Source organism: Ostrea edulis, chromosome 2, assembly GCF_947568905.1.
Source record: "Ostrea edulis chromosome 2, xbOstEdul1.1, whole genome shotgun sequence".
Lineage (NCBI taxonomy): Eukaryota > Metazoa > Mollusca > Bivalvia > Ostreida > Ostreidae > Ostrea > Ostrea edulis.
This window is the reverse complement of record NC_079165.1, coordinates 85,775,825-85,799,564: the sequence shown is the minus strand read 5'-3', so window position 1 is coordinate 85,799,564 and position 23,740 is coordinate 85,775,825. Positions and strand designations below refer to the sequence as shown.

Below are 23,740 nucleotides of genomic sequence, written 5' to 3'. Positions count from 1 at the left end.
TAAAACTTTTTCTCTTTCTTCCTTTGAAGTTTTTTTCCATCTAGCATCTGGCCGTCATGTTTTCAAATGCTGACTACTCCCGTATAAGGGAATTTGGGCTGACTTATACATATGGACCAATAAGAGTTTCTGTTGCATTTCGCAATTGTATTACAAACAGATTCAATTGTGTCGTCACACAATGCAATACTATATCGGCCAAAGCGTTCTAATTCAAAGGTGAATTGCGATAACATAGATAGTAACTGTTTCTTCTCCAGCACCGTGTCAAACGTTAGACATTTAACATAGGCAGTGACAGTTTCATTGCCAAGCACCCAACATTGCAAGTGAAAGTCACAGAATTTTCGGATATTACTTGAAAACAGAGGTCCAGTGTCGTTTAAGCACCATGCATAAGTAGAATTTCATGGCAATTCATGCACAGCAGGTGACGTCTTTAAATCAATAGTCTTTGAAATGAGCCACTGGCCTGAAGATCAAGATCAGTAAAACTGGATTTGGGCTTGTAAAATTATTACATGTTCAAGACCATTTGGCCTGTGTCTTCTGTCAACCCTATAAGTGGTTTATCGACTACAATAATGTACTCTAGGACTCTCTCTTCAAAGTTCTTTTCAAAACTGAAAAAAGTATTTCTTTAGTTTTTCATTCCAAGAACTAGCGAATTTCTTTTCGGTCTACTAAACGGTCAAGATAGAGGCCCGATAAGCCAGGACTCAAAAGTTTTTTGCTAAGACTATCAATATGAGTTAACAAGAGTACCGCAAACGGTACATAATATGCCCGTGAAATGCTTACATAGGGTGTTTTTCTTGTGCTTTAATTTGTATCACTTTGCTTCAGGTAGTATCAGCCATCATGAGGCTGTGACAAACTTTCATATGAACAAAGGGTCTTAGCTTAAAAATAGAGATTTCCTCAAAATGGACCAAGTACAACAACCTGAAATTTTTTCAAAAATGGAAAAAAACCAAAATCCTTCCCCAGATGCACATCTTCAATACCCATACAAACACTCCACAAAATAAGATGGTCCTCACTTGAAAACTGTGGGAGGAGTTGGGCAGACAAATTATGTACCCTCCATAGAATATTAATTTCCAAATAGACTAAATTCAACCTGTAATTTTCTCAAAAATTGTAGAAAATCAAAATCCATCCCACATGTACATCTTCAATACCCATACAAACACTCCACAAAATAAGAAGGCTCTCACTTGAAAACTGTGGGAGGAGTAGGGCGGACAAATCATGTACCCTGCATATAATAATTATTTCCAAATAAAGGGGCAAAACTCCTGGAAAAAAGGTCGAAATGGATCAAAATTGCAGTATGATCTAGAGTGACCCACAAAGAAGCTACACAGCAAGTTTCAGCATGATATGTGAAAGGGAAATGAAATTATAAAGAGAAAACCCCCAACGGACGGACGGACGTACAGACATCGCTGTACCATAATACGTCCCGTTTAAAGACGGGCGTATAAAAATTCTCTAAAGGGACATAAAACAACTTACTGACAGACAGGGCACAACATACAGACAGGGCAATTAATGCTATACCTCTAGAGTATGTTTGTGGTAGGGTTTGATAAATATCAAAATGCATTTATTTACAAGATTTCCTGGAGTTCACTTCCTCCAATAGGATTTACTAATCCGAGGAGACAGCGTTGTTCCCCTTATATAACTGGTATTGATGAACAGTACCATTCCCAATGCCAAAAACCGTCGATTTTCCCCCCAATCATTTGCCAATACATCGGTAGAAAATTTCCAATTTGTTCGATTTCGATGCTATTTTTCCCAATTTGAATGGGTACTGGTACCAGTACCAGTGGGTAGAAAAAAAATGCTGGGAGAGTTTCAGTCGTAAGAGTTAGTACTAACACAGGCTCTTCATCAGCTGGTGCTGTACAATACAGTATGGGTTTGGGTTGCAATTGCTGATGACAGATCTCTATCTAAACAAATCAATTCCTTTTACCTTTGCTTTCTGCAGCTGTTCTAAGGCAAGTCTTTTGGTCTCTGCTTGCAGTGCACCCCGTTCCTCATTTTCAGAAGCATCTGGTGTAGTTTGGCTGATGGAGTCTGCAGATTCCTAGAAACATAAAATATTCAAGCCCTTTAGACAACGCAGTTGTTTACACACACAGTCCACTGATTCAGATGATACTGTCTGGTAATCACAAACAATTCATGATTCCAAATATCACATGCGGGAATCATTTTGCCATGAACTTACCAAGGAGATAGAGGATGAACTAAGTAAGAGATTATATTGTTCCTGTGACTGACTTCCGACTGCCACCATGATCCCCTACCAAACAGGTCTTAAAGAAACACACATGCACATAGAAGTCTGTGATTCCAATCAGATTTCTTGATATTTGAACAGTCTGCTTTAGACTTCCTATATGACACACATTCTGTGAGTTAATCTGTAACCTACAAATCAATATCCATGCAGATCTAATACTAGGGTCCTGGAGTAAGAACTGAGATACAGCTAAGTTACCAGGAGTTAGTACGACTACCCATCACAGCACTCTGTCTCTAAAGTTTCCACATTCCTCAACTACTAGTGTTCAACATCTAAATTTGCAAAACTACGACTCTATCCACAGATCATAAAAGAAGAATGTCACATGACCAGCCATCAATATGGCTTCTGACAGAAAAACAACAAATGTCTGTATAGTGAACCAGAGGATGCTTTGCAGCAAATACGTGCATGCGGCACTGCATCATGGCCTGAAAAATCAATACGTCTGTGACTGCCCTACTCTCCGAGATCAATACATACTAAAAAGGAGCAATCTATCATACCTACATAACAACAAACAGATCTGTCCGACCTTCCTTAGAAAGAATACAAAATTATTGCATGAAAGATAACCTACAAAAAGCATAAGACACCTTCTCCGAGTTCCTACTACATGATGGACCTTCAATGTTTGATTTAAGTTTGATTAACTCCAATGAATATTTTATAATTCTGCTCCTTTGTGTAACAGCTTGAATCAATAATTCACAAATGTGTGTCACTGCTATAAGAGGAGGAAAGAAAAAATTTCTACTATCAAAAGACAAGTCTTCCTTCATATCAACTCTAATGAATACACACTGCCAAGTTTTCTATTCAATGTCAGAAACCCCAAAATGACACGTTATAATAGTATATCTAGCATTATTAACAGACATGTGCAAATTATTTTTAATAATTTCTGATTATGATTCACATGGCTTGTAATATTTACATTCCATTTTGTACTGCATCTGTTTCATTTGTATATTGCTAACCCACAGAAGAATTATGGACGTAGTTAACACAGATGATTGAACTTGTCCAATTGAAGTAGCATTATCATTATCTAACTCAATTTACAGAAATATGTGCGAGATATTCTTAAGTTAAAAAGTGTTTATAAATAATTTCATGATGGAGTGCATTCCAATCAATTATGAGAGCTTCTGCATTTCATTCAAGAGTGCAAACTCCCTGTCTGCAGAGTGTAAAGCTAGGATAGGCTGACAGCCAGGAGTAAAGAGGGAGGTAACGATTTCTTTCATACTTTTGGATGAGACGAGAAGACGTAAACAACCTTTCTTATAAACCAGACTGGCATTTGTGTCAAAATCCAGCTTTTTCTGGAGACCACTGAACACTCCCTCCAACTAAAAACAAAAACAATCCAAAAGCACCATTCCTTATACAGTGACAACCTATCAATCAATACATTTCTCTGCCTATTCAATACAAAAATCAATTCTAAAATTTCTGCCCATATCAATATACAAATTTTTACTTTATTAGAAAACATGGAATCCTTTAAAACAAGGTACATGATAATACAAAAGACATATTAAGTCAGATTCCCCATTCCTTTTAAAGTTTGTTGCTGTAAAAACTCAATGGTACACAAAAATATATCAACGTTCCACATCATGGTACATATAAATGACACTTGGTTGCATACCACATTAAAGCTGTATGACCCGATGTTCATGTATTACTTTTGTACATAATTACTTTAAAGCAGATTAATTACTTTATAAAGTTATTAACTTTCCCTTAATTGCATGCTTGAAAACATCTGCATGTAAAAGAAAACAGTGCAAATATTATTTAGAAAGTAAATATAGTGGGTACATATATAAATCATCCCATAATAGACGTCTATAAATAGACCCACGCGCGTCAGGGGAATCCCAACATGATGTATTAACTCATACGCAACTGTCTAGTTTTAAGGCTGAAAGAGAGTAAAACAACGAATTACTAAGAGGTATTTGATATTTTTATTTCTATTAAACTTATGGTACGGTACTGTTATAACAAAATTCACAGCTTTACACAGATAAGACCACCGATGATATGAAATTTTGAACTGGTCACATGACTGTCACTTGAAATGGCAGAGTGACGCGGTTATTTGTAAACATCGATTTAAAATCAAATAGTTTGGGTTAAAACAGGTGAAATAATTTATGATATGTCGTACAGCCTCATAACTACATACGTGCGATGATTTAATAGCGTTTTTACGAGATGGAAAAAAATACTGTAATTCGGACCATACAGCTTTAAATTTTCAATAAGAGGGAAACGATGCTGATACTGTTTGGGAGAATAATAAATATCATGCCTTGTATCATTAATACACTAGAAACAGTTTTATTGAACTCGGCAAGAATTCGAACACTCCGAAACTTCATGCATTCAAAGATGACATATACCTCATGCTGAATATTGTTTTACTGAAAATCACACACAATAATTCATTCCTTTATATGTCTATATTTTGCAGTATATAAATTGTTATGTATTATATAGATTGTTATATACTATATATAGTTATATACTATATATAGATTGTTATGTGAAGTTGAAAGGTCAATGCTTTTATTAAGAAATAAAATGACATTGAAACACTCACTCCTTGTACCTTATACAGGTAAATGTAAATATTTGTTTGTTTAAAATAATCAGGACTCATTTGCACAAAGATATTAATCAATGTTAAATGACCATTAATGTTAGTTAACAACATATACATGAAATAGATAAAGGCAACTTAACTATCAGTTAATGTTAACTAACAATTGTGCAACCGGGTCCAAAAGTAAATAAGTTTTACAGGTGCTGTCATTTTGAGCATGTGAATATCAGGGGTCTTGGGGCTTTCTTACTGGGAAATTCTAATTGTCATTTTGTCAATCAGTCATCTATCCACTAGCCCCGGATGAGTATCCAAGCAAATTTTACTACCCTCCCAAAAATAATGATGAACCCACACAAATTTGATATATTTCAGAGAGAACTCTGAATTTGAATGAGCCAGTTCAACATTAACTGCACCATTCCCCGTTCCTTGTTCCCCTTCCTCATTGTGCTGGAGATGAGGTCTAGGTAGCTATAGCTGTCACCAGTTCAACACAGTTGGAATTCTCATATTAAAATGATCATAATCCAATTAGCAGTCTTTTTAAAAAAAAAATTAAAGGGGGGGGGGGGGCTTTAGGAGGGAGGGGTGAGAGATGATTGGACTGGCTTCTTTCAGTGTTTATACTCATAACCTCCATTACAGAAAAACATTCTGAACATGCTGCCAAAACTTCAAACTCTTACTGGACCATGGTGAAAAAATAAGGTTTATACAGCAATTGACATTAATGGTTGTTCAATTGCCAAAGCATCATCGTTTTTAAATTAGAGGCAATCAATATTTGAATTTGGACAAATCAAATTTTGAATCAATTTGCCCAAAAGGCAAATGAATTTGACAGTTAACGTCTATCCCTTAATTGTTAACAATTCTAAATCCTATACAAATAATTTTTCCCGGATATCAATTGATTTTGTACAGAGTTAATAATTCTAAATCCTATACAAATAATTTTTCACGGATATCAATTGATTTTGTACAGATAGTTGACATTGATAAAAAAATATTACCATCAAGGAATCTACATCACTATTGTACTGCTTTCTGATTCGACCCATCAGGATATGCTCTCTGCTAGATATAAACTCCTTTTACACAATCACTGTTCATCCAATATAAACACTCCAGATTCACTCATCTTCTGGCAAATTTGGAAAATTAGTACATATATATTACTTTATCTGTGTCATCTCCATGTTCACTCTAACTCATTCAAGCGGGAGTAAAAGGTCCCTGTGAAAATCAGTTGATGACACAGACAACGAGCTGGCATTGTCACATTTATTGACGTTCACTTATACAATTAGTACAATCTGGATTCCAAATGAGGCAGATTTCTGAATTCTATCAAAACACTGTTATTATGAAATGCAATAATGGAACCTTCAAAATGGCTCCTGAATCTGTGCTTAAATGCAAATTTCAATAGAATATGGAGGACTGTGTTCAGCAGTGATGGAAAATCAATATACTATATTTCACCAACTAAAATGCTACCTCCAAGTAAGGAGAGTTCCACTGAATATGAATGATTCATAATCATGTTGATAAACAAGGAAAATTAGTCCCTGTAATTTCCTGAAACATATAAACCTGTTCCCAGCATAAGCTAAAGCAAATTAAGAGTGGCCTTTAAATCATGTATATACTCAAGCCAAAGACTAATTATCTAAAACTGTTTTTATTTTTAACCTTACAATTTCTACAATTATGCTTTTTAAAAAATCACGTAATAGCAGTTGAAGGACTATTTTGGAAGATCCACATGAAATCACTGCAAAGTGCAGCACCTGATGATGTAAAACTTATACAGTACCAATTTTGATGCACCAGATGCACATTTCAACAAATAATGTCTCTTCAGTGATGCATTTATTATAAGCCCACTCCCACCTTAATCTATTTTGCTGCGAAGGATTCACAATATCAAAATTATTATATAGTACAGTGCAGACAGTCTTTTTTAAATAGCATACATTGTGTTTTGAAATCATAATGTAACATCATAGAAACACCATCCAACCAAGCCGTGTATGAAGTCAAAAGTGAATTTAATTTTAGGAATCCCCATCAAACCTCCCCTTTTCTGATTTTAATTTGAGGAATCCCCATCAAATGTCCCCTTTTCTGATTTTAATTTGAGGAATCCCCATCAAAACCCCTTTCCTGATTTTTATTTGAGGAATCCCCATCAAATCTCCCCTTTTCTGATTTTAATTTGAGGAATCCCCATCAATTTACCTCCCTTTCCTGATTTTGATTTGAGAAATCCCCATCAAACCTCCCCTTTCCTGATTTTTATTTGAGGTCAATCCCCATCAAACATTCCTTTTCTGATTTTAATTTGAGGAATCCCCATCAAACCTCCCTTTCCTGATTTTGATTTGAGAAATCCCCATCAAACCTCCCCTTTCCTGATTTTTATTTGAGGAATCCCCATCAAACATTCCTTTCCTGATTTTAATTTGATGAATCCCCATCAAATATCCCCTTTTCTGATTTTAATTTGAGGAATTCCCATCAAATCTCCCCTTTTCTGATTTAAATTTGAGGAATCCCCATCAAATTTCCCCTTTTCTGATTTTAATTTGAGGAATCCACTTCAAAACTCCCCTTTTCTGATTTTAATTTGAGGAATCCCTATCAAATCTCCCCCTTTTTAAATTTTAATTTGAGGAATCCCCATCAAACCTTCCTTTCCTGAATTTAATTTGAGGAATCCCCATCAAATTTCCCCTTTTCTGATTTTAATTTGAGGAATCCCTATCAAATTTCCCCCTTTCCGATTTTAATTTGAGGAATCCCCATCAAACCTTCCTTTCCTGAATTTAATTTGAGGAATCCCCATCAAATTTCTCCTTTTCTGATTTTTATTTGAGGAATCCCCATCAAATCTCCCCCTTTCTGATTTTAATTTGAGGAATCCCCATCAAACCTCCCCTTTCCTGATTTTTATTTGAGGAATCCCCATCAAACCTTCCTTTCTTGATTTTAATTTGAGGAATCCCCATCAAACATCCCTTTCCTGATTTTGATTTCAGGAATCCCCATCAAACCTCCCCTTTCCTGATTTTTAAACAGAAAGAATGTTTTTTTTTTACCACTACTCTGAAGATATGTGAAGTAATGATATTGTTAGCTTTCATATAAATGAATTAACAATACAACTCAAAACAATAAAAAAAAAACAAGAGGCCCATGGGCCTAGAATCGCTCTTCTGATACATTGTAGAACAGGCAAAAATTCTCACAAACCAAGATTCATCAATTAACAAAGTTTGATGATGTTAAGTCAAATAGTACCTGAAAATTGAAATGTAACTGTCCAAAAGTAGGTCACGGTGACCTACTTTTGGTCGACAAACTGAAGACTCAAGATGCATCAACTGACAAGTCAAATAGTATTCAAATATAGCCGTCAATTTCCAAAAGAAGGCCACAGTGACCTACTTTTTGGGTGACACACTCCAAAGACTCAAGATGCGTTAACTGACAAAGTTTGATAATTGTAAGTCAAATAGTATCTGAAAATATTAAAATATAGCCATCAAATTCCAAAAGTAGGTCACGGTGACCTACTTTTTGGTCAACAAACTATGAAGACTCAAGATTCATCAACTGACAAAGTTTGATGATTCTTAGCTTTCATAGTGTCCAAAATATGCATCTAAATTTGAAAATGTGAAATTTGAATGTCTGAAAAATTCAAAAAGTAGGTCACTGTGACCTACTTTTTTTATATATATGTTTTGAGGCCTCTAGGCGCATCAACTTACAAGGTTTGATGATTCTAAACCTCTCGGTATGTCAAATAACAACTTAAAATGTATTCATAAATGATTAGCCATAAAATTCAGAAAGTAGGTCATGGTGACATACTTTTCATATGACGCAGTTCAAGGTCCCATGATCCATCAACTGACAACTTTTGATGATCATAGGCTCAAAAGCGTCCAAGATATGCATCAAAATCCATTTAATAATAATAACCTGCGAAATTCAAAAAGTAGGTCACCATGACCTACTTTTGAGACAACATGATATTAGGTCCTAAGATGCATCAACTGACAAAATTTGATGATTCTAGTCCTTATACTAAGCAAAATATCAAAGTTTTAACAAAACAAATTTTAAGGTCAACTTTGAAGTGACCTTGAGACCACACCCTTTGCCCCAGGATGATGCCTTGAACAATTTTTTATCTACAACCTATCCTCATCCTTATGCATAAGTTTGGTGATAATTTGCTCAGTGGTTCTTGAGAAGAAGATTTTTTAGCAACCACTACTTTTGTTTGCATTTTCCTAATTATCTCCCCTTGTTAAAGGGTCACAACCCTAGTTTTAGTAAAAATGAAAGCCCTTGGGCCAAGGATACCCTGTGACAAATTTGACAAAAATTGGCAAAGGGGTTCTTGAGATATAGCTTTTTCCAAAAAGTTGACGCACACCGCACGCCAGACATATGGCCATATGATTAGCTCTTTGAGCCTTTGGCTCAGAAGAGCTAAAAATAAAGTGCACCGCCACGGCACATGATACGCCCGTCACATATTGTTAACAGTATAGATTGTACCCATTAAAACATTTTTTTTTTATATCACCTTAATTAAATGTCACAGTGACCTTAAAGTAGGATGCGACACACCTTCTACCTAAGATGCATTAGTTGACCAATTTTGGTGATTCTAGGTCTAATAGTTTTCAAGTTAAGAGCCGGACAAGTTTTTGCCATATATGGCCATATCTTCTTAATGAAAAGTCACAGTGACCTGGTTTTAATGTGCGACACACCTTCTACCCAAGATGTATCTACAGACAAAGTTTGATGATTCTAGGCCTTGTAGTATTTAAGTTACGGGTCGGACACGAAAAAGCTAACAGACGGATGGACAGACGGATATCTTCTTAATGAAAAGTCACAGTGACCTGGTTTTAATGTGCGACACACCTTCTACCCAAGATGTATCTACAGACAAAGTTTGATGATTCTAGGCCTTGTAGTATTTAAGTTACGGGTCGGACACGAAAAAGCTAACAGACGGACGGACATGAACGCCATACCATAATACGTCCCGTCTTAAGACGGGCGTATAAAAACCACACACACATTACAATTATTCCTATTTGATTTCTTGTGATTTGTATGTTTGTCGATACTAAGTGCAACTTTGACTTTGGGAATAATTAAATACAAATATCACAAATCTGCAAAAGATCATTAAAACAGGTACAGCAGTGTGAATTAACTAATGATAATCAATATAGAAACATCAACCTAATAACCTATTTTTTTTATGACAATCACTCATACTTAAATTACTTATTAACTGAACATACTTCATAATACACCAGAATGCTAGAGACCTGCACAGGTATATATAATGCCATATATAGATTTGTGCTAACTGTCAACACACTGTACACAAAGTCTACCCACCCGATGTCAACATGCACATTTCGTACACACTTCATCATCTTATATTTCTGTCAATAATTTTCACTTCAGTTAACATATTTGAACAGAGGATAAACAAACATAGTATCATTTTCTTTTTTTATTGTAGAAGGATGGTTCAATACAATAATGCACATACAATACAAAATATTGCATGATTAAGCAGTTGCCATCTCTAGAGGGAAGTAATAATGAATAACCCATCACTTTCATCGTGAAGAGGAATGTGTTCTACAGCTCAGATTGAACTTTAATGCTATAGTTATCAGGTATAAAGTGGGGGGGAAAAAAAACAACCCAAGCTTGTATGAAAAGTTTCAAAAATCAATTTTTGCAAAAAGACTAAAATGAAAATTGCACTCCATGCAGAAAAGTGGTTACTCAACTACATACTAATCAAAGTCTTCATTCCACATAATTTTCCACATCTCAGAAATAATGACTACAATCCAGGTCATAACATGCCTGGAAAAACCAACTCACAAAACACAAAAATTTATGGGCGAGAGTCACTGGTTTTCTGAATGAGACCATGTCCTACATTGCAGTAAGTGTTGGCATAATAAAGAACTGTCAGTACTAGGGCCCTGAGTGTCATGCTGAGGTCCATCATTTGTAGTGTTTCACCTACAGCTGCTGACTGACATCTCAACAGGAGTGAAAAATTCTCACAGAGGCATAAAACAAACACGCCCCAGGATGTTAACAGTGTATCCACAATAAGATTGTCCCATCACAGTGTACCACTATATACCATACAGTTCTACAGGATGTTAACAGTGTATCCACAATAAGATTGTCCCATCATAGTGTACCACTATATACCATACAATTCTACAGGATGTTAACAGTGTATCCACAATAAGATTGTCCCATCACAGTGTACCACTATATACCATACAGTTCTACAGGATGTTAACAGTGTATCCACAATAAGATTGTCCCATCACAGTGTACCACTATATACCATACAATTCTACTGGATGTTAACAGTGTATCCACAATAAGATTGTCCCATCATAGTGTACCACTATATACCATACAATTCTACTGGATGTTAACAGAGTATCCACAATAAGATTGTCCCATCATAGTGTACCACTATATACCATACAGTTCTACAAGATGTTAACAGTGTATCCACAATAAGATTGTCCCATCACAGTGTACCACTATATACCATACAATTCTACAGGATGTTATCAGTGTATCCACAATAAGATTGTCCCATCACAGTGTACCACTATATACCATACAATTCTACAGGATGTTAACAGTGTATCCACAGTAAGATTGTCCCATCATAGTGTACCACTATATACCATACAATTCTACAGGATGTTAACAGTGTATCCACAATAAGATTGTCCCATCACAGTGTACCACTATATACCATACAATTCTACAGGATGTTAACAGTGTATCCACAATAAGATTGTCCCATCACAGTGTACCACTATATACCATACAATTCTACAGGATGTTAACTGTATCCAAAATAAGATTGTCCCATCACAGTGTACCACTATATACTATACAATTATACTGGATGTTAACAGAGTATCCACAATAAGATTGTCCCATCACAGTGTACCACGATATACCATACAATTCTACAGGATGTTAACAGTGTATCCACAATAAGATTGTTCCATCACAGTGTACCACGATATACCATACAATTCTACTGGATGTCAACAGTGTATCCACAATAAGATTGTCCCATCACAGTGTACCACTATATACCATACAATTCTACAGGATGTTATCAGTGTATCCACAATAAGATTGTCCCATCATAGTGTACCACTATATACCATACAATTCTACAGGATGTTAACAGTGTATCTACAATAAGATTGTCCCATCACAGTGTACCACTATATACCATACAATTCTACTGGATGTTAACAGAGTATCCACAATAAGATTGTCCCATCACAGTGTACCACTATATACCATACAATTCTACAGGATGTTATCAGTGTATCCACAATAAGATTGTCCCATCACAGTGTACCACTATATACCATACAATTCTACTGGATGTTAACTGTATCCAAAATAAGATCGTCCCATCACAGTGTACCACTATATACCATACAATTATACTGGATGTTAACAGAGTATCCACAATAAGATTGTCCCATCACAGTGTACCACGATATACCATACAATTCTACTGGATGTTAACAGTGTATCCACAATAAGATTGTCCCATCACAGTGTACCACTATATACCATACAATTCTACAGGATGTTAACAGCGTATCCACAATAAGATTGTCCCATACAATTCTACAGGATGTTAACAGTGTATCTACAAGATGCTTATGATGGATACATATTTAATTTGTTGCTATTGGAAAATACTTTAACAAGAAATTTTGACAGTTCAATTATCATGTTTATGGTATATCTTTGGATCTCTGCTATTATAAGATCCACTAACAGCCAGGGGTCACGTGAATCTTATCCAAATTCCCTACTATCCCTATACTATAGATCCATTAACAGCCAGGGGTCACGTGAATCTTATCCAAATTCCCTACTATCCCTATACTATAGATCCATTAACAGCCAGGGGTCATGTGAATCTTATCCAAATTCCATACTATCCCTATACTATAGATCCATTAACAGCCAGGGGTCACGTGAATCTTATCCAAATTCCCTACTATCCCTATACTATAGATCCACTAACAGCCAGGGGTCACGTGAATCTTATCCAAATTCCCTACTATCCCTATACTATAGATCCATTAACAGCCAGGGGTCACGTGAATCTTATCCAAATTCCATACTATCCCTATACTATAGATCCATTAACAGCCAGGGGTCACGTGGATCTTATCCAAATTCTCTACTAAACGTAATAGATACTTCAATCTTGTTGATGTGATTCTAAAAAAGAGGGGGGGGGGGGGAGGAGGAGATGTTGTTCACACCATTATTGTGGGCCCATCATTTTACGGGGATGACTTGAAAGATTTTAAAATGACTTCAACCATGGATACTTTATCTCATTAGAACATTTTGTTTGAATATTTAGGGGTAACCAGAATAAAATAACCTTTAAATTTAATGTTAATGTGTAAAAAGAAATCATCCATATAGTATTTTCATCCTACAGGGTACCAGATTTTTTATTTCAAGATCAAACTCCTCAAAATACCCCACCATTGAGTCTGAATTTTAGTGTGTGACATTCTAAGAACAAGAAAATCTAGAATGTTGATATCCTATTGTTGTATCACATTAAAGAAAACCAATGAAATAGCAAATTGTGAGCTAATAGCTCAATTTCTGAAGGATTTTATAACTACATGTATCATCTAAGGGCAGATCACTCCGACAAAGCAAAATCAATATCCCTAAACGACACCGGGGAATTATATATTTCCATATACGCTGTACTTGTTCATGTCACACATTCCAGCACCAATATTCTTAGAACTTTTCTGCTTCCTTCATCACCTGTATTTACACTTTCTCAATTAAAAATTCTTGTCTGAACAATTACTGCTAAATTGTTGTCTGAACAATCAAGCATCACTAAATTGTTGTCTGAACAATTAGGCATCAGTAAATTTGCTAAATTAATTGTTGTCTTTGCAGTTGATACTGCACATCTCAGCAGAGTAAGCAACATTATTGGTGTAGCACTGGAGCTCTCAAAAATCCATGGATACCAAACAGGGAATAAAATTCAAATATTCAATCATTATAAAAATACTTGGGGGAAATAAGCTTAGCTGGAACTAAATGAACGTATTTCCAACCTTAGTACACCATGCATATTCCATGTTTCCTTTTACCCTAATCGAGCATCATTGTATGTAGTATGTTCAATATAGCAAAAATAAAAACATCAAACTTCTAAAGTACCCAAGAGCCAAAAGGTTCTTTGGTCAATAAACAATAAACTTAAATGTCTCAAACTTTAATAAATCTTTCAGCACAAGCACCTTTTGATTAGCTTACATTTAATAGAAAATTACACCTATCAGAAATCTTAAATAAAAAGAAAAACCAGGCAGATTGACACATAGAAAATGGACAAACTTTGATCAGAAAATTCACTTGAGCCACCATAAGGTTCAGGTGAGCTAAAATACATATCAACCTCAAAGCAATGCTACATATAAGGAAATATAATTAAAGCATCAGCAGAAATGGATATGGATCAAGAGCAATCTGCCAATAGCTTTCCTGGACTTAGATTGTCAAATGTAAATTGTCAACTTGATCTTTTACCAACAGACTATTAATCATTGTGTATGTTCTTGCTGAGTGCATCTGTAACTGCATGTCTCGCTGACAGAGTTATCTCTCTTGATTACTTTCTTAAAATAGTTAGCAATCTGTTCATTCATGCACTTTACAGTTACTATACCACCCTATCTCCGAATAACTAAATATCTCTATAACCACTCTATGTGTATATGTGTGTACAATTGGTAAATGTACACAAAAAATATTACAATGCAGGACAATTGATGTCATTCCATGCAGCATCCCAAAGCATGATACTATTTCTCTATTTGTAGCATTATAAACACAGCATGCACAGTTTGTACAAGCTCACACTTACAAAGCTCCTCTCAGTCTTCGTGAAGGTGTTTTTCTTTGGCCTGTGTTTGTCTTGTGCCATTTTGTGTATCTTTAATGTATCCTCAGATCTACTTCAATCAAAAATACAAATATTTCAGAGAAATCCATACAAAAATGTCACATCATAAAACGTATTCACGGACACCAATAACAACACACAATTATCAATATACACTATGTAAAACTTCCATCTGTGTATTCACACCTGTTTAAGCCTTGCAGATAAACATTACATTCCACTTGAATAAACTTCAAACTTTATTTTCACATGGATTGTCCAGTGAACAATAGAATCCTCCCGAGATACTGGACCCAGGCTATGAACACTTGGTTTTATTTTTTGCCTGTTCAGCGCCTGGCTGTACAAGTGTGTATTGGTAATTTCATATCTCGCTTGTATTGAGGTGGCACCTATCCAGATACACACACACACACATACACACGAGTTTGTAAGGCACCGATCCCTCAGCAGAATGTTACAAGGATGATCCTAAATTGTGTTATCTACCAATGGGGGTCATTTCAGTGGTAATCTACCTCCCGAGAGTCTGTGTTAATGAATACATCGTGACACTAAACATATGTTATTCATATCAACATTTTATCCATCAATATTTTATGCCTGAAAACTTAATATAGAAATGGGGGCTACATTCTCTACATTTTTAACCACTATTTGCATACCATCACAGTATAAATATCGATTTCAGTATCACGCTAATAAATATTGATTTCAGTATTACACTTATAAATGAAGTACGTTGTCCAAGATGAAGAAAACTTGAAACACTTATTTCACTTTAAGAACATGTACATGTTACTAAGTGCACATATTTTCTGGCATTCCTATACAATTATATATATCATAAATCTGCAATTTTGTAAAGCAATAATTCAGAAAATCTAAATACATGTATGATATCATTTAAGAACAACAATCAAGAAAACAGTCAAAATGAAGTTACACAACAACCAGCATTTTGAAAAAAAAAATGAAATTCAAACTTGAAAAGCTTCACATCTGACTTGCAAGAATCAGATTTTCTGTATAGAAGAATTTCCAGACACTATTTGGTGTTCCTGAAGCATGAAATTTAGAATACCTGCGTTTTCGAATAATCCAGCTTGAAACTGAATTCTATCATAAAAAACCTCCAACATTATATACATCCCAGAGATGAAAATGTCTGTTGAGGGTCATCCAAAATATTCTATTATGGGGTAATAAAGCACAAAACTGTGAGCATCTACACATCATTAAAAGAAACAAATGGCCTTGGAAAGTGATGCCTGAAAAGCTTGCTTATTTTCTCACTTGCTACAAGTTTATTCCATCTAATGAATTCTCTGTGGGCCATTATAGACTTTAACCTGTAAATATTGTATAGCAATTAGTCATACAAGTAATTGAGCCTTATTGTTGCTTAAATTGCACAAGAGAATATGAATGCTTATTGTGGCCACAGAAAGTCAATAATACATAGAAGCTTGTTAGCGAAGTCCTGACACTGGAGGACGTCAGATACACAGTCTACCTGTTGGACCAGAAAGTTTAGTCGTTCGTTATACCCATAATTACTTCATGGTTTTATATCATTCCGACTTTACTAAAGTAGTAGAGAAAGTCCCGAATTGATCTGATGCATGTACCATCTCAAGATCATACACTTACACAACATCTAAAATATATTTAAATGAATAGTATGTAGTCCCTTCTAAGGACAAATAGTTTTTCACATAGAGAAAACAAAAATCAGAAATATACTCTTTATTCATATAAATTACACACTTAGATTGTTAGCTCAGTATATTATGACATTTGGCGAACTTTGAATCTGTAAATCCTGCTGGTTGATTTAAAATTCTTAATTCAATTTTTTTTTATTGGTATTTTCAGAATTTAACACTAAACTTGCAATTTTGTTATGTGAGACAAAATTCCAGTTTCAACACCACAAAATTATTACAGATATTATCCTGTTAGTTTTATTTCAAGACAGTTTTGTCACATGTGTCATATTATACCTCCTTAAAATTCTAGTCTCCATTGTAAATTCATCAAGGAAAAAAAAGGACCAAATTGATCGATGATTTAATGCAAAGTATAGCATATAAATAACATGTACAGTCAATTTATCTAGATTCTTTAATTTGTTTAATTTAAATTAAGTATAAATAACATTTATCTCGATTCTAAAACTGTTCAATTTGAATCAAGTATAAAGAACATTTATTTTCATCCTTAACTTGTTCAATCTGAATTAAGTACAAAAAGAACATTTTAATATCTGAATTCTTAACCTGTTCAATTTGAATGAAGTATAAAGAAAATTTATCTGGTTTGAATCAAGTCTAAATAATATTATCTGGATTCTTAAACTCTTCAATTTGAATGAAGTATAAATAACATTTATCTGGATTCTGAACCTGTTCAATTTGAATTAAGACAGGACAGTGGTTTACACCAAACCATAGCCTTCCTCACAGCTGGTCATCATTAGAAGGCCCCTGTATTTTACACTTAACTCCTGCCTGTTAATTGCTGTATGTAATGAGAACAACAGTGGCTGATTATGACTGATGGTACACATTATTTTCATGTGCAGTATCAATTATGCATGGCTGGGGAGAGCTGTTGTAACAATGATTTTATCAATTAGATTCATCTGTTGCCGCTATATCATTGGCATATCCCAACTCTGACTCACATGGGGCAAATGTCTGCATGTAATGCCTGGTTTTTCAAATGTGTAGGCAATTCACATGCTCGCCATTAAAAAATAACATGGTCTAAACATCAGGCCCGATATTCCATGTCTGTTTACTTCGTATTGAACCATCATATCTACAAACCAACCAACAACTACGTGCCACACTAGCCTGGACTAAATTTTAAAGAAAAATACTGTGAAACTGATACAAATAAAATTAGGGAGTACCAAAAGGTCCATGGGCCACATCGCTCACCAGTGAGCCCATATCTAAAGATTTTCCCTGTATATTCACATGTAAAACTTTGATCCCTTTTGTGGCCCCAACCTACCCCCCAGGGGCTATGATTTTTACAAACTTGAATTTGCACTATATCAGGAAACCTTCATGTAAATGTAAACTTTTCTGGCCCAGTGGTTCTTTCATTGAATCACATGAAAGGTCTTGCTCTAATGAAGGTATATACAAAATACGAAAGCTTTCATGTAAATTTTTGTAAACTTCTTTGGCCCAATGGTTCTCAATGAGAAGAAGATTTTTAAAAACTTGAATCTGTACTATGTCAAGAAGCTTTCATGTAAATGTAAACTTTTCTGGCCCAGTGATTCTTCAGAAGATTTTAAAAGATTTTAACTACATATTTGAAGGTAAAACTTTGATCCCCTATTGTGGCCCCACCCTACCCTTGAGGGCCATGATTTTAACAAACTTGAATCTGAAACTATGCCAGGAAGCATTCATGTAAATTTCTGCTTTCTGGGCCCAGTGGTTCTTGAGAAGATTTTTAAAGATTAATTTGCCTACATATTCGCATGTAAAACTTTGATCCCTTATTGTGGCCCCAACCTACCCCTGCGGGTCATGGTTTTGCTATGTTGACAATTAGCCAATTTTAATGTTTTAAACTTGTGTATCTTTTAATTCAATTTGCATGTACAGTGCCATTGATTGCATTTTTATTTGTAAAATTGTGTGCTTTTATAAATTTTAATAATAATAATAATGGTTTTAACAAACTTTAATCTGCACTATGTCAGGAAGTTTTCATGTAAATTTGCACTTCCCTGGTCCAGTAGTTCTTGAAAAGATTTTTAAATGATATCACACCCTATTTTTGCATAATTGAGATTATCTCCCCTTTCAAGGGGTATGTGAACAAACTTGAATGCCCTTCATCTAAGGGTGCTTTTTGCCAAGATTAGTTGAAATTGGCCCAGTGGTTCTGGAAAAGAAGTTGAAGATGTAACAAGAGATGTTTGTAAAACACATATGCCCCCCATGGTGCAAAATTGAAAAGGGTTAAATTCTCACACATATCATTCAGTTGATAGTAGTATCATCAATTCAAAATATTGAGCAGACAATAATCTTCCTATGTCAAGAGTGGATTGACCATGTGACCTAAAAATCAATAGGGGTCATCTACTCCTTATGCTGTACCAGTGTACCAAGTCTGGTGTCAATCAAGCTTAATAATTCTTAAAATATACGAGACAATATATTACTATGTCCAGTTCAACCATTGACCTTTGACTGTGTGACCTCAAAATCAATAGGAGTCAACTTCTCCTGAAGATGTACCAGTGTATTGTTTGATGTATGTCAAGCAAAGGGTTCTCAAGATATTGAGTGGACAGTATATCACTATGTCCAGTATGATCTTCACCTTATGTGACATCAAAATCAATAGGGGTCATCTTCTCCTGAAGATGTACCACTGTATCAAATTTGATGTCTGTCAAGCAAATGGTTCTCAAGATATTGAGCTGACAGTATATTCCAATGTCCAGTTTAACCCTTGACCTTTGACCATGTGACCTCAAAATCAATTGGGGTCATCTTCTCCTGAAGATGTACCAGTGTACCAACTTTGATGTCTGTTAAGCACACGGTTCTCAAGATATTGAGTGGACAGTATATTCCTATGTCCCATTTGACCCTTGACCTTTGACCATGTGTCCTCAAAATCAATAGGGCCGGGTCATCTTCTCCTGAATATATACCAGTGTACCAAGTTTGATGTCTGCCAAGCAAACGGTTCTCAAGATATTGAGTGGACAGTATATTACTATGTCCAGTTTGACCCTTGACCATGTGACCTCAAAATCAATAGGAGTCATCTACTCCTTAGGATATACCAGTGTTCTGTCAAGCAAAGGGTTCTCAAGATATTGAGCGGACATTATATTCCTATGCCCAGAGTAGATTGACCCTTGCAGTGACTGGGATGAGCACGCGCCCTGTACCATAGTCGCATTAAATCAAAAAATGGCACACAGAATATTGAAACACTGCGCCGTTGTGGTGCATATCGTCGATATACCTAGTTTGAGCTTTTCCCCACTGACTTCGTAGATATACGAATTTTTCAACTTTTGAGCTAATCCCCACTTAATCTATATCGTAAAAAGTTATCTGATTGGTTAATACCGTTAAATTGCAATTTTAATGCGCATGGACTGGAGATGCCACAGAATAAAAATTCTTAAGCCTGACAAAGGGCAAACTGACTTTAATTTTCGCCTGAATGATAATACAGTACTGGCAGTAGACACTGTAGGAGCAGAAGGAGACGATGACGCAGAAACGTCAAAACAGACAATCACAATGAGAATCCTAAATTTAGCAAAACGTAAATTTAACACAAATAATGAAACTAAAGTTACCTATGGCAATGCAGTCTGTCAGTTGTTTAGATTATAATTTACTGATCTCTCAGATTCATCATTTTAAAATGTCGCATAAAAATTTCAATATGGCGCATTCATTTTAGAAATGTCACACTGACACTAGCTGGTAACGTGCCATTGTCACATTTAGCAATTTGCTTATCCCAATCACTGCCCTTGACCTTTGACCTGAAAAACAATAGGGGTCCTTTTCTACTCATAACCAACCCACATATGAAATATCATTATCATCAAGAGAATGGTTCTCAAGATATTGAGCAGACAACATGTGGTCTACCGACTGACCGACATACCGACCGACCGACAGGTGCAAACCAATATGCCCCTCTTCTTTGAAAGGGGGGGGGGGGGGGGAATAGGGAATAAAAAGTTTACAGACAGACAGATGACGGACAACAGGCAATCATAAAAGCTCACTTTAGCTTTCAGCTCATGTGAGCTAATAACATACCAGAGAAATCTGATATGGATGAAGAGTGGAGAATGTACAATAATATTTTGAAATTGAAAACTTTCAAAATTTTACTTTATTCATTAAAAAAAATGCAGTTTTAGTAATCTGGAAAAAAAAATTCAATGCCCTTCTGGACTCAAACTCATCATCTATAGATCAGCAGTCAAAAAGTTAACCATGCAACTGAACTACCTAGCTAGGCAATCAAATTTTAAAGGAATACACAAATATTGCTCATATTCATATTTTCATTCATGTTTTAAAAGGAAGTCAGCCATTATGACAATGTAGTACATGTATACCTCTTTAAAATCAAAAAGTTTGTGACATTTTAACATTTTCCTAGAAAAATGTCAACAAGAGTACCACCAACGGTACTTAATATGCCTGTAAAAAGGTAATATAGGGTGTTTTTCTTACACCATGTTTTGTAGAACTTGGCTTCAAGTAGTATCAGCAATCATCAGGGTGTGGCATACTTTCTTTGCATCATAAAAACAGACAATTAAATCTATGTAATATTTCCATTTGGCATAAGGTGTATGTGTACCATGTGTACCAAGTTTGATGGTCCTAGCCCCAACGGTTTGGTCTGTATCCTGTTACTATGACCTTTATCTTTGACCTTGAGAAACAGTAGGCATCCTACATTTGGCATAAGGTACAAGTTTGACGGTCCTAGTCCCAACAGTTCGGTCTGTATCATATACCTACAGTTTTCCTACTAAGTGATACTATGACCTTCACCTTTCACTTCTAACCTTAAAAAACAATAGGTGGCTTCCTCTCACAATGGTGATCAAATGTTCCAAGTTATAAAATCCTGGAGCTTACGGTTTAGTCTATCCTGCCCACAATGTTTTCCTGCTAAGCGATACTATGACCTTGACCTTCAAAAACCAAAAGGTCTCCTCCATTTGGCATGTCGAGTATGTGTACCGAGTTTGACAGTCTTAACTCCAATAGTTCGGTCTGTATTCTGCCTACAGGGTTTACATCTTAACTAATACTACGACCTTGATCTTTGACTTCTGATCTTGAAAAATAATAAGCATCTTCTCATCAAGATGATCAAATGTACCAAGTTATTAATATTCTGGAGCTTACAGTTTGGTCCGTATCCTGCCTACAAGGTTTTCCTACCAAGTGATGCTACAACCTTGACCTTTAATCTCTGAACTTGAAAAACAATAGGAATCTTCCTTTAAAGGGACTGATTCACGATTTTCCTCAAAATGTTCTTTTTCACTTTTGATGATCAAAATCTACTGTCTAAGGTATTTAAAAGATTTCAGATAAAAATTAAGGTTACACATTATCACAGAAGCTCAATTTAGAGAGTTTATAATTTGTTTTGTAAACAAAAATTGTGGTATGTTATTGTTTACGAAATTTTCAAAAGAAATGGATTTTGATCTAAATTTATGACATCTTTCACATTTCAAGCAATTTTGAGGTAAAACGTGTTATCTAATAGTAAATATTTTTGACTATGCAAAATTAAGATGCTTTATATTACAAAATCAATATTTCACTTGTTTGTTTGTATGTAAAACTTATACCAGAGTTCTTGAAAAGTGTCGGTAATGTCGGATTATCCGATAAAAGTAGTAAATGTCCGACACGAGTTACTTAATTGTCGGTCCTGATGGCCGATATAAGATCGGGATCGAAGTCCGTTTTTTACCGGGGAAAATGGTGGCCATGTGGCCCATAAATTTTCAAACCGATGCTAAATCCGGCAACACATTGAAACGTGAACGTAAGGAATCAGTTGTGAGGAACTACGAGGAGAAGAGAACCCGATTGTATCTCCGCCTGGCAATCTGGGAGACAATGGCTTTTGTTTGTAGCGTTTTTACCTACTGTTTGATGACACAATCTGCTCTAAGTCGAAACTGACGAAAGACCAACTACACTCGGGCTTAAGTGAGAGAAAAAGTAGCTACGATTGCAAAGGAAGATGAGAAAGAAGTTGAGAGGAATATACAGGATAGAGAGAAAAATGGAGGATGAGAGAGAAGTGGAGGGTGAGAGAGAAATAGAGCAAGAAAGTCACTCAGATAGTGAAAGTGAGGAAGATTCATTCAGAGTATAAGGAAGATGAGAAAGGGTATGAAAAGATGATTTATAAACTTATAGCTGCGATGGAGATTGAATACAATTACACATGTAGTAAATAAAATATATGAAAACCTCAAAAGCGATGCATTTTTATCTGGACTGACAAAATTTTGTTTGGGCTGACACTATTTCTAACAGTGTCAGACCAAATGTCTGACATTTCAAAAGAAATTTCAAGAACTCTGTTATACGGTACCAATTTTAATGCACCAGATGCGCATTTCGACAAATAATGTCTCTTCAGTGATGCTCAACCGAAATGTTTGAAATCCGAAATAACTATGAAGTTTTAGATCTAAATATAGCCAAAAAACAGCGTGCCAAACAAGTGGAGCCAAATTCGTCCAAGGATAAGAGCTATGCATGAGGGAGATAATCCTTAATTTTGAAATGAATTTCTAAATTTTATAACAGCAATTAAATATACATCCGTATTTTCAAGCTAGTAACGAAGTACTTAGCTACTGGGCTGTAGAGACCCTCGGGGACTAACAGTCCACCAGCAGAGGCCTCGACCCAGGGGTCATAATGTAAAACTTATACGGTACCAATTTTGATGTATACATAAAATGACTCGAGTCTTTGTTTACATAACACAGATTTAAGGCTAAAATATTGCTTTTATTCTTGCATTCAGTCAAAATTTTGGCTGTCACCATTAAATGAGTTATGTTTGCAATGTTTAACATCAAAAACAAAAAATATTTTTATCAAAAATCATGAACCTGAGTCCCTTT

The 23,740-nt window shown here is 35.4% G+C and overlaps 1 protein-coding gene across 11 annotated transcripts in view; it reads right to left on the bottom strand.

Annotated features, from left to right (window-relative positions):
• LOC125679205 (voltage-dependent L-type calcium channel subunit beta-1-like) overlaps positions 1-23,740 on the bottom strand; it is a 60,165-nt gene that overhangs the window by 27,790 nt on the left and 8,635 nt on the right. For 2 of the 11 annotated variants that reach the window (XM_048918233.2, XM_056155272.1), the window contains exons 1-3: positions 15,229-15,509; positions 15,004-15,091; positions 1,991-2,104 (exon numbers count right to left, since the gene is read on the bottom strand). In XM_048918233.2, coding sequence (XP_048774190.1) covers positions 1,991-2,104; positions 15,004-15,063 — 174 coding nt within the window. In that variant the 5' untranslated portion in view covers positions 15,064-15,091; positions 15,229-15,509. Of the gene's footprint in view, positions 1-1,990; positions 2,105-2,248; positions 2,716-5,962; positions 6,439-15,003; positions 15,095-15,228; positions 15,669-23,740 lie in introns of those variants that run through there. The other 9 variants (XM_048918227.2, XM_048918228.2, XM_056155271.1 and 6 more) reach the window with 8 other exon arrangements.